The following is a 17,179-nucleotide window of genomic DNA, read 5'->3' as shown; positions in this document are numbered from 1 at the left end:
GGTGGTTATGATAATGAATTAAGAATTGGGATGAACTTCAAATGCTCATGCACTCATCACCATCTTTTGATTAATGTCACAAATCTCAATGAGCAACCAAAGGAACCAAGAGTGTCTAATTCTGAGCAAAGACACCGCAACAAAGCATTGGCTTGAGAAAAAAGAAGAAGCAAAGAGGCTTTTGAGTGAAAACAAGGATGATCAAGAGCCTAACTTAAGTCCTAAGTCATATACTATTGATGAGAGATTTGTCGTTCGACTTAGAGCTCAATGCTCTAAGGATGGTCGAGAAGGAATGTTCTATGATGGCCTAACAAAAGGTCAAGGCATTTGATATTACGGAACCTAGTGAGGATCCCAAACCAATTTTTTATCGCTAAGGCTCTAACTCCAGACGAAGAGTAGGATGTCCTTATCAAATGAATTAAGCAAGAGATATACAAACTTGATAATGCACGTTCCATCTATGAAATTAAGCACAATTACAGGGTGTTGCTAATTGTCATTATGACAAGAATGTCTAGCTCTAAAGAAAGTCAATGTTGCTTTATCCAAATACAGTTCTCCACTTGTATACACCAAACATGTGCTAGGGGGGAGTAGCATAAAAATATGTTTATAGCTTCTTAGGTAGCTTTTTTAGATATAATCAAGCATTCGTTGCCCCTAAAGATTAACATAAGATAACATTCACTACAAATTGGGAAACTTATGCATATGTTATGCATTTCGGCTTAACAAACAACTTTGCAAAGACTGATATTTATAGCCTTTAAAGACTATCTTCACAAATGGTTGGAGTTTTCATTGATGATCTTCGTGTCTATTTGTGATGGAAGGATCATTTATCTTGCCTAAACAAGGTGTTTCTAAAATATTGATTGTATCGAACCTCATTGAATCCTTTGAAATGCTAGTTTTAGGTTAAGCATGGTGTAATTCTTGATCACATTGTGTTCATATGCTTTATGGAACATGTTGGATATTCCAAATGCCAAAATTGCCAATCATTGAGTAAACTACTTATAGATTTAAAATAAACTAAAGAATGTCATGAAAATTATGATGAGCTAAAGAAAGCATTAGCTAGCACCCCTATCTTATGACAATCATGTTGGGATCTCATTTTCCATTTGCACGTTGACGCATCATACTTTGCAATTGGATGTGTATTGGCACAACTTGGGGAAACACAAGTTGAATTAGCAATTTGCAAGTCAACAATTAAATGATGCAAAATGAATTACACTACCACATAAAGAGAAGTGTTGGCTATGGTTAATGTTGTTAAAAATTATTGACATTAACTTTTGGCAAATAAGTTTGTATTCTTCATGGACCATCAAGCATTGTTATACCTTAACCATGCACAACTGATTGCATTACGTATTAGTTACTTTTGTTGATGGAATTTAACTTCACTATTATAGTGAGAAAAAGGTTCACAACATGTGCTTGTAGATCATATGTCTATAATTCTTCATGGTGAACCAACCATAAGAGTAGATGATTTATCGCATGCTTCTTGTACAAACTTGATTAAGTTCTTGAATGGAAATGTTTAACTTCTTGACTAGAATATTCCCAGTTGATAGACCATTAAACAAAGATCGCATGAGGCACTTGATCAAATAAGTTGTTCCTTATTAATTGTACAAATTCTTATAGTCAATCGTACAAACTAGTCAATTATACAAACTGCTTCAAGATGTTTCCTATCAATTGTACAAATTGGTAGTCAATTGTACAAACTAGAATAAGATGATGTGCTACATAGATGTTTGTGCAAAGTTGGTATTTTAGAGCACGCACCTAGAGTAGAAGATTGACATTATGACATATCACAAAAGAGACTATAAGTAGGATTATGGTGGCCAACATTTTGAAACATTACAACTAAATTTGTGAACGGTCATGATATGCGTGTCAATGATTCAAAGTACTTCAACAAAGCGATAGAATGCCAATGACTCCTATCATGTTTCAATAACATTTTAAAAATTGGGAATTGATTTTGTAGGACCCATTAGCCCTCTGTGTTTGCTAGAAATACATAAGATATAGCGATGGTATATCATAAAATAGATAGAAGCTAAAGCAACATCGAAAGATTATGCTAGGACAATTGCCAAGTTTTGGTATGGAAAAAATCATTTGAAGGTTTGGATGTCCATAGTGACACAAGATCACATTTCATCAATAAGGTTTGGTATGGAAAAAATCATTTGAAGGTTAGGATGTCCATAGTGACACAAGATCACATTTCATCAATAATAATGTCAATCACTTGCTATAGGAAATTTTGGTAGTACATCGAAAATCGTCACAACATGCGAACGGATCAGATCTAAATCACATTTATAAAAACTATTACAAAATCAAGTAAGCCATTACCTCAAAGATGGAGGGTACCTAGGGTCCTAACGAAAGCACAAAGCGCACAAAGCTATTGTGAATATAACAAATGAAACAAGTTGCCGAAAGCTAAAAGGTCCAATGTAACCCACAAAGAGGAGCTGTTATAGCCCAAGGTGAAATCTATAGAGAGTACACAACAGAGATAGGTGGCTAAGCATGTACTTCAAGCTCCAGGTTTTTCTATCAAGGTAACCCTAACATATGGTTGCATCTTTAGCAACCAAGGAGGCCTCACAAAGACCTACATTTGCTAAAGCACAAGAATAAAAGCCTTATGATTAAGCAAAAATTGAAGTTTCCAAAAAGTGTACGAAAGATCAAGAATTCACACAAAGATGGGATAATAAGCTTCTTTTCTTTTTACCAATTAGTCCACACTCCTACAATTTAAAAATCCGAAGTATTATCATATATACTCACTTCCAACATATAAACATTAATTTTTTAGAGAGCAAATATGATATACATGATGGAAATTTGATTTTGCAATCCTTTAAAGACTAAGGAGCATAAATCTTTACATTTATGTGTTAAGAGTTCTTAATGGTGAAGAACTCTTAAGGTTCTTACAGACTTGGCTCAAAGGTTAGTTCACTAGACTAGTTGAACATTTTGCATGTAAGTTCATGGGTTTAACATGACCTTAGAAGCGGTAATCACGATGATGTTACAGGGGGGATACATTATCTATGATACTAAACGAACAATTTGATGCTTGAATTTATGATTTAGGATCTCATTAGCACTTTAATCTTCATCACTAAAAGGTCATCCCAACCCTTAAAAAAGGCACCCTCTATCATAAGGGAAATAGTGTAGTAAGCCCAAAACTACCAATAGGTGTGCAAACAATCTTGGTATTGGATTAGCATGCTGGCAATTTTGCAAATGAAACTTGTCTCCTTCCAATGCTATCTGTTAATGTTATCAAGCTCTTAACAAAGAATCTAGAAAGACCAATTTCAATTTCAAATGCATTAGGAAGGGGAAACCGTGACAATAAAAACTCTCGTTATGACAAGGGTCACACACATGCATGAAAGAAAAAGAGATTTGAAACAATTTCTCACTTCTTGTTTTATATTGTATGCTCATAGCCATGTATGTAATCCCAGCATTCTATACAAAAGTCAGGGTTGTTTTTATGTGCATATGCACCCTTTTTTATTTATATAAGAATGCTTCTTAACATTTGGATTCCAATGGGCCCAAATAGTTAATATTTGCACTACAAATTGTTATTAGTTCCGAAGTGATTACCAAAGGGCAATGTCAGCCCCAACCTTGGCAATGACAGACTCTGGCCTTTCAGATATACATACCAAATAAAAGCCAAGTAAGAGATTGAAAATAAGACGATAAATTCAAAGACGGTTTGTGTTTCATTGTTCCATTCCCCTTTTCCATCAACATGGGCCAGGTCTTTAGTTCTTAACCTTTTCTTTCTGTTTAGCTCCTTCCTTACACTAAGTGCTGAGCTGTATTCTTCATCTTTCCCAGTTGATGATAGCACAGTTGGCAATGATTGGAACACAGTTTCAAATTTGACAAATATAGTTATAAAAGCCATACACCAATTTGTGACCGTGCTCTGTTGCAACAAACCAATCACTTTAACTTTTCTAAGCATATCTAATTAGTGAAATCAGAAACCTAGAGATGTAAGTTGGAAAACATAACCACACTTACCTCAAAGAGTGATGGACTTGTTGGATTAAACATGCGGAAGCAATCTTCATTGGGAGCTTCTGCGTCACCATATATCTGTTCAAAATATGCATGCATTTATGTAAGAAACTCCCTAAATCTCCATGCATATGTGCAATGAATAGGGTGATCTGTGCTACACCTTCAAGGCATCGAACTCCATATGTACTTGAATTCTTTAGCCACATCATTCATTAACTCTTTGTCCATCCTTCATGGCAGAAGTAAGAAGACATTACCACCTCGAGAATCGGAGCACTCAAAAGCATGGAGTCCATAGCGGCATAGGACAGATGCATCACTGCTTAGCGTATTGAGTGTGAACGCTTGTCTGTACTGATGAGGTCATACTAACGAGGTTCTTAAGTAACGGCCCTTATGCCTGGGGACTAAGTGATGTGTAACACGGGGAGCAAGACATTGGGGGCCATGAGTATGGTGTGGCCAGTCACATTCAGACTGGACGCCAAGAGGTCACTAGTACATATATGGATGGGAGGTTACACAATATGTAGCTCTTCTTATTCACGTATAAGCACAGGCACAGATTGTTGTGCTAGGGAGATGGTCAATGCCAACCAGGCAGCCAAGGTATCTGGCAGTGCACCCTATCTCAATCCAAGTAAACCTCGAATCCGAACCCCAATCTGCCTACAGAGAATCATTGGTCCAAAATCCCAATGACTTGTGCGAATTAATGGTGGCTCCTCCTGCCAAACTAAACATCTCCAAGGTTGTCCGGAAGGCACAAAGACATGCATGTTAGGCCTCCAAAAACATCATGGTATCATCTGCTAGCTCCGAGTCCAATAACTTTTTGTCGATACGTTGCCGCTCTTTGACATAGACCTTCATGTTTTGAGTGGCATGTAAAGTGGGTTGTACAAGCCCTCTAGCACCGGCATTGTCAGAGGGATGTCGTGGTCGCTTTGATTGGGAGCTTGACCCTGATCCTTTCTTGATATTCACACTCACACTATCGGATGCCGAAGAGGGCACGGGTGTCTCTTCCTCGAGCTCTTGTTGGCGAAGAGGTTGGCTTGTCCTTCTGTTCTCCCCTTGCAAAAGAGACTTCTCCCTAATCACCTCATCAGCAATGGCTTGTGGAATGGACTGACATCCAGAGATTCCACCTCCCCCCAACTTTGCCATGTGATGAAGCACTCGAGTGATCGTGCTATTCCTTTCGAAGTGGCAATATTGGCATTTCCAATGCTTTCCCCCCGAACCGGCGGTGGAGGGTCTAAGAACTATGGTGAAACGATCGCATGCGGGATTGGCGCGCTTAGGCATGATGGATTATGAGAGAGAGAGAGAGAGAGAGAGGGTGTGAGTCTTGAAAGTTGAGAGAGAGAGAGACTAGAGTGTGTATATATGAGCCTTGAGGGAGGAAGAAATGAAATGAAATGTTATACTAACGTCTTCAAAAGGCCACAGTGACCTATGAGACCAACGTTACAACCATATGACATCTGATACACTATCTCGAAAAGAAAAGAAAGGACTGAAGGTAAGTATCTAGCCCTACAATACATCAGTAGGGAGCATCCGGAAGCAGCAACTAGGGAGAGTGGGAAGCTAATGCTACTAGGTACATGAGTACTATCTGGAAAAGAAAAGAAAGGACTGAAGGTAAGTATCTAGCCCTACAATACATCAATAGGGAGCATCCGGAAGCAGCAACTAGGGAGAGTGGGAAGCTAATGCTACTAGTCAAAATGGGGTACATGGATACATGAATACATGAATATGGGGGAGAAAGTGACAGTGAGTACAACAGTATATGGCTGGAGTGGTAATCATCCTAGGAGCTCTAGCATGGGTCTCTGTCGGATGGCCTGGATATCTGCCATAGTGAGATGCCTGGTCGGACGAGCCCAATGCCTCGCAATGATGCTCTGAATCCTCTGGTGTAGGCACCATCTCTGATGTAAGGATCCGCGAACCCTCGGGTGTCTGGATCTGCCCAACTGGATAGCTCTCTCAACTAGAGTCCCACGGGGTGCCCAGTGTTGGGCTGTCGACTGTGTGTCCTCCCGGGTAGTCCCTCTAAAGAAGTCAGTGATCTGTCTCTGTGTGGACTCCCTGCCAGTCGGGTAACATCTTTCAATCCTCTAACTCCTCATGGAATCGGAAAATTGAAATAACTGAGACAACTATCAACATAAATATACCCGTCCATTTTAGGATCTAGTAAATACTCGTACCTAGGGGGTATCATACCTCCTTCTTTGAGACTCCTAATTATTAGACACCACAACTGTGTCTCTCCTTCAAGCTATCAAAGTCTCAAGGAATCTGGGGTTTCAACCCAACCCCTATCAAACATATTGTAGCTATTGCTAGAACCATATGCTCAGTAGTACCATAGGCAAACTCAACCATAGGGATGTAGCTCTCCCAACAAACGGTTTCCTAGAGCCATATGCACAAAGCATAACCTCCAGAACCTGATCCCACCCCCTCCATCTACCCATTGGACTGAGGATCATCAGAAAAACACAAGTCCATCGAAACTCTGGATGACCTTTTGTGTAGGAGCGTTGCAACAATCACAAGGAATTCCTCTCCTAATCCCAACACAATCCAATGTACATACTATACCATCCTAAAACAACAACTGGTTCCGAACGTGGTACTGACTACCTTCCACTCTAACAAGTGGAATGATCCTTGAGTATTGGTCTAATTCAATGAAGCTCCCCACCTAGACAAAATGCCCTACCAAATGGAATGCCTATCGGCCCAACATAGCCCTCTCAAGGGAATCATCTGAGGCAACACTAAAACTGGACGAAAGATTCACCTTCCCAACCCTAGCAACCCCATCCAATTTACAGGTCGGATTTTCTTGTCAAAGTCTTGCATAAACTCTATCTACAGTAGGTAACTATCCCCACTCGATAGGACATAGCAAGGTAAGAAAATATAGACATACCCAGCAACTCTACATGTTGCAACCAATCTTGGCATCCCATACCACTAGGATACACACCATGTAAAATTTCCTTCAGACTTGTAAAGCCAAGTCAAGGTGATCAATCCTTTCCCAACTAAGTCTTCGTGCACTACAGCTCCACCCCATGTCGTGGTCCGTCCTATCAATGAACCTCTGGAATCAATGGTGAAATAAATCACACAAGTACACACATCCCACAGTCCTCATCCTAAAAATGGAGCTCCCTCCAGAAGAATACCTTGTGATCTGCCCCAAAACTTGAGATATTCAATGTGTCCTTCCCTAGCTGGCTGATCCTATAGGGTGTAACACTCACAAACTCTGTTCCAAAACTTAAGATATTCCATATGTTCTTCCCCAACCGGCTCATCGTGTAGGATGTAACACTCACAAACTGAGACCCTGGTATCAAACAATCCTACAATCAACCAACTGGAAGACGATATCCTAACTCAGCATAGAAACCTCGCACTGATGCTTTCTATTCCCATGTCCCCGAGCATATGACTTAACTGTTATTATCCACAAGTATCATCAGATCAAAGGGCAAACACATTAAAACACTTCATAACAAAATATTATATTACGAAGTCCTGGTGTATTTACAAAATAGAGAGTGGGACCGCAAAATCACCCTTCAAAATACTGGAACATCTTCCATTACAAAGGACTAAACATGACTCTTTCAATCTACATGGACGCATAGCTCTGAATAAATATCAGTAATTGAGATACACGCCCATCCCAAATCTATCCAAGTCTCGCTGCCAGGTTCACACGATACACTTGATCACTTGGTTGCATCCTCGCTCCCAACTTATGCACAAATGTGGCATTAACAAAGACATCTAGGATGCAAGAAGGTGCTGCTGACACTGATGTTGGAGTAGTACCAACAACCGCCTTCTAAAGGAGAATACCGTCTCCCTCCAGGCCTGGATATTGGTAACCGGCGGTCAAAATATGTGTTGGCCTCTTGCTCCAAGTCATCTGCCCCTTCTGGTGCATGGCGCTCTTCCACAAGGTGTCATGATGTGACACATCGACAACAAAGCGTAGTGTATTTTAATTTTTCCATCGCACAAAAAAGAAGGTAGTATGCTATCCTGACCGGGTAAAAGCACACAAAACCCTAAAAACTATGGAGATTTGTTGGTCGCCCAAATCCGGTTTGTGAAGATGAGAGGAAAGAACAAAACTTGCTCTTTATATAGGCTGAGTATGCTTTTGTTTCTAAAGCTTTGTTACCTTTGAGTTTTCTTTTTTTCTTTTTTTTTTTAAATTTCTGCTGATATGCTTTAAAAAAAAAACAGCATGTTATTCCAAAAAAAACAGGCCGTGAGCTTTTTTTTTTTGGTGAAAAAAAGTTGTGTAAAAACAGTGCGAAAAAAAAAGTCCGGCTTCAAGAGAAATAGCGCACGCTTTGGTTTTAAAAAAACAGCAAAAAGTTTTTTGTTTAAAAAATACCTACGCACGCTTTTTAAAAAACAGCGCACATTTTTTTTGAAGAAACGACCTGTAGTCTTTTTTTTTTTTTTTTTGGGGGGGGGGGGGGGGAAACAGCGTAGGCGCACGCTTTTGATTTTAATAACCTCTCTTCTGCCCGATTGCTTTGTTCTTTTTCTGGTGCCCAACTGGCTGTGTGCTCTCCTTCCAACCCAACCTGTGCACCATCTTCTCCCTCTCTCTGCTGGCCAAAGCTGAGCAGCCTATGTTGGTTTCCTGCTTTCCTGATCCTCCACACACATGCCTACTCTATGTGGCTGTAGGCTGCATGCTTACAGTCCTACTTAGGGTACATATGGTCTTAGCAATGCCTCTAAGGTCGCAGGTTCAAAATGACCTGTGATTTTGCGGTCCCACTGTCTACTTAGGGTACATATGGTCTTGGCAATGCCTCTGCAGTCCTAGGGACTCTCTCCAAAAGATATGCCAAGTTTCCCAAAATGAAAATATGTTACTCCTTGGAGAAAACCATTCTGTGTGTCATGAATGATCCTTTGGAGGACCGGTTGCAACCTCATGCTCAGAGCCTTAGCTAGGATTTTATCCGCAGAACCTAATAACGTAATTGGCCTCCATTGCCTGAGGTTGGTCTTATCCCCACCTTTTGGGATAAGGTGGGTGGTCCCATAGCTAGGAGGCTAGTAAGATTGGACGTGGCTCCTTTGTTGTGACGAGGTTGAATTCCTTCACTAGATCTGGAGAGGGTAGAGGGTCAGGAAGCTCACCTCTGTGGGCAGCCTGATGGAGCATGGTGGGGTCATGTGCTGGGTGTTGGTTAATCTTGAAGTCGCCATGCTAAGTGGGAGGAAGCTCCTCAAGAAGAATGGGGGGGGGAGATGACTGTTGGTGGCAGTAATGGTTGATTGGTAATGGGTTCTCCGAGCAGCACCACTAAAGGAGCTTCTTCTAAATGCTCAAAAGCAGAGGGGCAAGCTCCTGCTCTAATGACATATCAATCCCCACCTAACATCCCAAGTATCTGACTGGGATGACATAGGGTATCCACTGAAAAGACTCAACTGAACGCCATGCCGGGGTAGGTGAGGATCCAACCCAAAAACCTCATGACTTGTCCCAGTTAGTCTAAGCGTCGGAGGCCAAACAGAAGTCCTCGATTGCCTGCAAAAGTCTTTGGAGGTTCCCCTCCTATTGTGAGAGGTAGGCACTGCCGGCGGTGACACTGAGGGGGGAGGAGGAGACCATCGTGCTGCTGTCCATGGAGGCCAATCGAGTGTGATAGAAGATCACACACACTTGGAGGGGAGTCAAAGTCTCTAAGAACTCCCTCAAATCCACCGGTAAGATCAGAAGAGACTGTTATCCACTCACTCCCGTAGGATGGGGGGCGATTTTGGAGGCCTGGGAAGCAAACTGTTACAGGGAAGCCAGATGGTCGAGCAAGGGGGTCCGATGAAGGGTCCAAGTCATGGTGCCATCAAGTGAAGAACGCATGAGCTGTGTGTACTGTGATAGGACACTGTTGAAGCACCATGTCAGCCACTGCGGGAGAGTCAAACTCCACCTGGGTGTAGCCATGCCCAAGAAAATGAATATCACTGATTTTGCCGGGTTCGCCAAAAATGAGGTCTGCCTGGAGCAGGCAGGCGGTGAGCAGAGGGGCAGGTGGAGAAGGGGCGGAGGAGGGGGTAGCTCGGTGGTGAAAGAATTACAGTTTTAGGACCCTAGCCCACACATTGGAGAGAAGTGATGGGTTAGAAGCTGCAAGTAACCTGGAAGAAGAAATCCTAAATTAGGAATGTGAAATAGTTGCCAAAATCTTGTCGGCAATTCTACAAGAGTGTGAAAGGAAAGGCTTGAAGCGTACATATTGATGTAAGCATCTGACAATGATTTTCCTATTCTAATGCCTAAAAATTCATGCTGAAACCCACCTACAAAGCCTTAAATTTGTGCAGAAAACGTGCACAAAGCTGCAAGAAACAATATGATGGCAGCTAACTACAAAAAATGCAAATTAGATTCAAATCAGAGAACCACTATGAAGTAAAAGAAAACTGAAACCATGTATGAAGTTTGCACAGGATGCACTTTTCTATGACAAAGTCACCCAACCTAGAGCAGCTTCATCAAATCACTGCAATGAAGACCATACAGGGCCCTTCCGCACTCTTGAGGCCCCCACCCACTCACTCACATGCCACAGGACTCCCAACTGGGAGATGATTAGCAGACTCATTGCTGGGCATATGTGGCAATGCTTAGATTTTTTAGTACGATCCAAACACCCATGTTAGTTAAGGAACTGTCATCAGCTGGATGTGCTTTGCATTTTACTAACAGAAGAATCTCTTCTCTCTCCAAGAAAAAAGAAGCAGAGAGAGAAGAGGAGTCACCCTGCTGTACTTAGCCTAGAGACTGCCACGGTTAATTTTCTCCAAGTGTTTCCACATTGCTACATAATCTAGTACTTGCTGCTATCAAATCGAGAAATGTTGCTAGTGGGGAATTACAGTTAAATTTCATTGCTGCTCCAAAAAATATACAGCACTAATAGAGTAGCATGCCCTAGACATAGACATTTAAAAACGAGGGTGTGCCCTAGGCATAGGCATTTAAAAACAAGGGGCTAAGAGGGAAAAGAGAATGGCAAACAATATAATTGCTATTTTTTTACCTCAAACGTAAATGCTAAAGGCACCGCCAAAGCCTCAAACATGTAGTCTGTTGCTGTGCCATGAGCAAGATACCTGCATAATAAGGGTTGGTAACCTTGGAGAAACTAGCAGCTTAGTTTTGTGTAGTAAGATTATTATTGCTACCCACCCAACTGAGCCACCACCGGGTCCAATCACACAACTGCTATTGCAATATAAGTGATTCAGATTCAGCAGAAGTTGCTTCATGGGCTCAACAACCCTTAGATCTGGCAATACACTCTTGTAATCGTAAGGCATGAACATTGCCTGACATGAATGGTTCAATTCAAGTCAAAACTCTTAGCATAGGGCCTATGGCCAACATTATTTGAAAAAAAAAAACACATTTTTTTATCCAAAACAATTTTGCGATGGGACATAATTAGGTAGTGTTATAAACCTGCATTCCCGAATGTACATTTATCCAAAGATGTGGCTTGAATGACTTTGCAACGTCCCTCATTATTCTTGATTCCGGCTCACTGAAAGGCGCAGTTCCTGGAAACTCTTCTGTAGGGTCAAAGTCCTAAACAAATTGTGCAAGTCAATATTTTGGTTAGCTATGTGTTTATGGTTAGTAACAATATGACACGGATGTTCATGCAAACCATGCATCCACACATGCGATCACAAGAAATTTTTTGTTCATTGAGAGGTTTGAAGGTTTTGAACATTTGGTTTTGAGTTTTGTTTTGAAGCGGTTCGTTCTGTGTGGATAAACACCATGATGTTTGGGGTTACATACATACTTACATGTTAGAAATAACAAATAATCATCCATGAGCATTAGAGTGTGCAAAGATTCAAAGGTTAAATCAGGAATTACATTTACCCTAAGTAAAAGTCAAATAGAATTACTATTTCAGTGCTCACTTCATGTAACTTTGGTGCCTATGTAAGGCTCATCAACTAATGAAGGCTCATGCTTGCTTTTGGCTATTCATGTGTGTCTACATCTTGCGCTACTCTGATTAAGTCTTAATTATCTTCATTAGCATTAATCACTATGATTCATTATCACTTCTTTTCACCCTAAGCTCTCCAAACCCTAATTCCAACATGGTACCAAAGCCATGATCTCTAGATCTTATTATTAAACCATGATTAATCCCCTTTAGTAATAATCCTCCTCTCCCTTGTAACTATTTGGCCCTCCTAGCTCTATTTCACATAATGAAATCCATGCCCGGACACCAGACAGGTGGAAGACATGGGGACAAGGTCCATAAGGATTGACAAAGAAAAAGCACCATTCTTGGTCAAAAAGCAAGAAAAAGCAAAAAGTCAAACAGGGTTGATGACGAGCCAAGGGCACCATTGGAAAGAGGAGACTAAGCCATACCAAAAAGCTAAAAGCCGCTCTCTCAAAAAGCAGCTCTAAGGCCAAAAAGCAAGGCCCTGAAGTTGTAAAAACACAAATCAAGAACTTTGGCTATTATTAATAATATTTAATAAAAAGACAAAAGCAAAGCAAAAGCATTACTTTTTGGCAAAAAAGCAAGGCTTCCCCGAGTATAAAAGAAGCATGAGCCTCTCTTGAGCATCAAGTTGAAGAAGAACCTCTTCATCGCGTTACCATCTTCGTTCAAGCATGGAGATTCTCTTCTTCATCATCATCTATGAACCAAATCATGGAGTTTTTCATCGCTACCCTTGATTTCAAAGCACCTGCAGTGATTGCAATGCCATATCACCATTTTCCGTGCGACTGTACGGATCCGTACAGCTGTACGGACTGTACGGACAGAAAATTCCAAGACTCCTAAAAATTCCAAAAACCCTAAAACTGCTCAAAAAACCCTAAAAACTTCTTTTTTGATGTTTTTATCGCCTGAAAACCATTAAAACAGGTTTTATATCATTGACAAGGCTCATGGTTAGTTAGTACGAAAGGTACGGTACGGTACGGTACGATAAAATACGGTACTAATTGGTACCTTAAAATTTTTTGAGGTACGGTACGATATTAGTACGTTTTTTTTTTTTAAAATACTTCCTAAACTTAAAAATTGTAGACAAGAAGTTACAAAATAGTAGAACCATGAACATAATGTCATCATGCCATTAGAGTACAAAATTGCTACAAAAGGATAGGCCAAAAACTCATGGCATGGGCGACCGCCAACATGCGTACATACATGATACTACATACTACAATACATCATCGATGGGCTAGAAGGAGATAGATGCCCAATGCCTAGAGAGCTATAACATATCAAAAGTCTACATCATCACCAACATCTGCATGATCATCAACATGATCACTACTAGAGTGTCCATCAAGAGAGTTCTCTGAAGAGGACTCTTCGAAGGTGGACGAGACACTATGGGGATCATTCTCGCTAAGTAGGTTGCCATCATCATCAAACAAGGGCTCTCTAGGCAGTGGGGTATCATCATGAGGGGGCAATGGAATATCATCATGAAGGTGGGGATTGGAGCTCGAGGATCCCCGTCTCACATATGTACGAAGGCCACCCTTTGCCGATACCGAAGGCGGAGGCCTATGAACTCCAACTGCTCGGCCCCGTCCATGCTGACTCCTGGTGCTGCGAGTATCTGCTGCCACAAGCTCACTATAGAGCTCCATGAAGATTGCCTCCTCCTCCTCATCAGGCAATATGATCGCTTGCCTAATATGGCAATGGCAAGTGCACACGCTCCTGACAAACAGCTCCCTAAAAGGGCGATGAATGGCTCTCTAGAAGACTGAAATTGCTCCACGCAACAACAACAATAACAACAACAACAACACCACCACCGCAAAAAAATTAAAAAAATTAAAAAAAAAATTTTAAAAATCGTACGGCATCGTACGAATCCGTACGGTACCGTACCGTACCGCAGGTACGTACGGTTTCAGTCGTACGACGTACGAAACTAACCCTGACAAGGCTATAGGAGTTGTGGAGATTATTCATGGGATAAGCAAGTGGATTTAGAGCTTGGACATGGAACTTGGGCATAGAGCTTGGACATGGAACATGAAGCTTTAACTTGAGCATAGACATGAAGAACTTAGACATAGAACTTGGGCATGAAGCTTGGACATGAACATGGAACACAGAGCTTAAACATGGAGCTTGGATTTTGGACTGGGATTTGGATTCATTGGACTTGGGATCCATTGGATTTGGATATTGGATTTGGTACTAGCCCGGTGAGAGATACTTGTGGGTCATCCTCGTGGTGTGCTCGACATCAGAGATCTTGTTCGTCGACATCGACATCGACTTGGATACCCTACATCGGCATATTTGTTTGTTTTGTATTTATTGATTGTATTGATCCTGGCTAGCGTGCCCGTGGATTATTCCTGAACAAATTCCTGTGAAAGGGGCCGGGGCCTGTTCCCCACTCAATGTGGTGTACTGTGCAAGATCCCTCTTCCCTTTTCTCTCCCCCCTCTCTATCTTTATATTTTTATTTCTTGGACACGTGGTTGAGTTTGTCATTGCACGCCCCGCTGGGCTTACATCCCCTCTTTGCATAAAAGACATAACTTGCATAGATCTGCTCATTGCTCACTCTTTAGGTCATCTTCTTGCAAATCAAGCATATAGCCTCATAACCAACACACGAAGCTTCATCCACATGAAAGGCTTGGCCCAATTTAAGTAAAAACAGCATCAAAAGTGCAATGCAAAAACACAGGAAGATGCAGCTTTTGGCACCTACTGAAGGAGTTGTTCTAATTCCTCTTAGCCATCAATAATTGGGTCTACAAGCTACCCACAACCCAAATCTTGAAGCTATCTTGACGACTGGATGTAGAGATTTAACCATTTCTTCAATTTTCAGCATACTAACATTAACAATCAATTAATGCTAATCAAAGTCATTATTTTGGGTCATTGAGGGTTCAAAGCCTTCATTGGGGAATCGCTAGTGCATCATTTTTCAAACCCCTTTCATTTGGAGCATGATTCGCTTCCTCCAAATCCCACTAGTTTTCTACCTATCTTTTAAGGGGGAGATTTGCATTGAGCATGCTTAAGTGGCGTGATTAAGCACTCAACCTCTGTTGTAAAGGGACAGCCACTGAAGCTAATTTTAGTTGGTAAGACCTTCCCACATCATAAAATGGCATCTCATTCCATGAGTTTGGATAGATTTGATGGCAATGGTTTCCATGCTTGGTGAAGGTTGACAATATCATCTCATGAGGGTAAGTCTTTGGAGTGTGGTTAATGGGAAGGAGAAAAAAAAAAACCTTCCACTAGAGATGTTAAGCTTGCATGGATCACTAAGGATGATAAAACATTGGGTATAATTACATTGGCACTTAGTGACAATTATATTAATCACATCTCTGACCTTCAGTCTTCTCTAGAAGTATGGGAAGCAATTGTTTGATGCAAAAGGGAAGAACCCAAAGATTGCATTGAAGATTGAGTTCTTTGAGTTAAAGTTGATTTCTCACGAGTCTTTTGCTACTCATATCAATCATATCAAGAGTCTTACAACTCAACTCTCGGCCATTGGAGCACGAGTGGAAGATGATGATGCGATTGCAAAGCTCTTGAAAAACATGCCCTAGGAGCATGGCAATCTTGTCACTACTCTCAAGAATTTACCTTCTCCAACCTTTGAAGGGATCCTCAACTCCCTCCAAGAAGAAGAAAAGAAGCTCAAAAGAAGAGGTGAAGATCAAGCTTTCTACTCCAACAAAAGCTACAGCATAGGGCCTTCCAAGGATAAAGGCTAAACGTGCAATTACTGTGGCAAAAACAACCATGATGAGAAAGATAATCAGTAGCAAACCTTGCAAGCAATGAAGAAGAGCCGGCCTTCAAAGAAGAGGCCAACCTCATCAAAGATTATGAATGGGCCTTCCAAAAGGCTTCCTTGAACAAAAGCCACTCACATAACACTCATTTGTAAGCCTCACCTTGGCTGAGTTGGTGAATCCAAAGGCAAAAAAAAAGAGCTTGGTAAATCCAAACATGTCAAAGGCTAAGGTGGTGAAACTACTCTTGGTCTCAATGCAAAGACCCTGCATCTTCCCCCATTGACCGTGGAGGATGTGAATGATGTCGACCCATATGCTCATGATAGTCTCAGCCAGCAAAGTGTAGGTACCCTTGATGGCCTCACTACATCTAGCACGCAAGATGTGCCAAGCTGCTATGCTACTGCAAATCTCCCATCGCTGGCATGAGCCTGGACGCTAGACACCTGCATGTGGGGCTAAGACTGGTACTACTGCAATACGATGGTGGGAGACCTGAAGAGCAAGGCGTCCCCCATCCTCCTCGTAAGTCTTGACCACTCTAGCCTCGGTGACCCAAGCGATTGTACCCCAAGTGATGATCCGGGTCAACGCCCTATCCATAGCGAAGATGCAGAGAATCCACTGCCAAGTCTGCAGAGCCTTCGGGCAATCCCAAAGGCGATGTCGCTGAGACTCCTGGGGGTGTCCACACCTCGGGCAAGTTGCTAACCAACCTCCGACTTCCAGCTAAGTATCCCCCACCAAACTCCTGTGTGCCGTCAACCAAAGGAGGAGAGTGATCTTCCTCGCCCGAAAGCTGTCCCAAAGCCTCTTCCAGAAATCTGAAAGGAAGCACTATGATAGGCCCTAAGACTGCCAGTGTGCTGTTGCTACCGGTGTGCCATTTATCTCCGGCATCTGGATCCTGCGAAGAGCGACCGAGCTGCTCTGTATATGCAAAGAAAGGGACATCCAGAGTCTCCACCCGATCTATGTGGGATCATGCCAAGTCCACTCTCTAGGGTCCCACTGCAACCGCGTGAGAGGTCGGCACTCCTAAATCCATAACCGCCAAAATCTCTCCCTAGCCACCTTGGCCGGTGCTGGATCTATGTGCCATGCCCGAGCCTGAAAACCAATCACCCTCACCCTCTGCAAGGTGCAGCCTCTGACATCCTCCAAGGGGTGCTCTGATCTCTTGAATCTGCCATGTACTCC

At 41.9% G+C, this 17,179-nt stretch overlaps 1 protein-coding gene across 2 annotated transcripts in view; it reads right to left on the bottom strand.

Moving 5' to 3' along the window:
• Positions 1-3,469: 3,469 nt before the first annotated feature.
• LOC147642320 (uncharacterized) overlaps positions 3,470-17,179 on the bottom strand; it is a 99,588-nt gene continuing 85,878 nt past the window's right edge. Inside the window, exons 8-12 of one of the 2 annotated variants that reach the window (XM_086805127.1) lie at positions 11,648-11,773; positions 11,375-11,514; positions 11,226-11,298; positions 4,108-4,182; positions 3,470-4,009 (exon numbers count right to left, since the gene is read on the bottom strand). In XM_086805127.1, the coding sequence (XP_086661253.1) occupies positions 3,647-4,009; positions 4,108-4,182; positions 11,226-11,298; positions 11,375-11,514; positions 11,648-11,773 (777 nt within the window). In that variant the 3' untranslated portion in view covers positions 3,470-3,646. The remainder of the gene's footprint in view (positions 4,010-4,107; positions 4,183-11,225; positions 11,299-11,374; positions 11,515-11,647; positions 11,774-17,179) is intronic. The other variant, XM_086805136.1, reaches the window with a different exon arrangement.

The sequence above is a fragment of the Cibotium barometz genome, chromosome 1 (genome assembly GCF_041138505.1).
Source record: "Cibotium barometz isolate CiBa-2024 chromosome 1, ASM4113850v1, whole genome shotgun sequence".
Classification (NCBI taxonomy): domain Eukaryota; kingdom Viridiplantae; phylum Streptophyta; class Polypodiopsida; order Cyatheales; family Cibotiaceae; genus Cibotium; species Cibotium barometz.
This window is presented reverse-complemented; position numbering and strand designations above follow the sequence as displayed.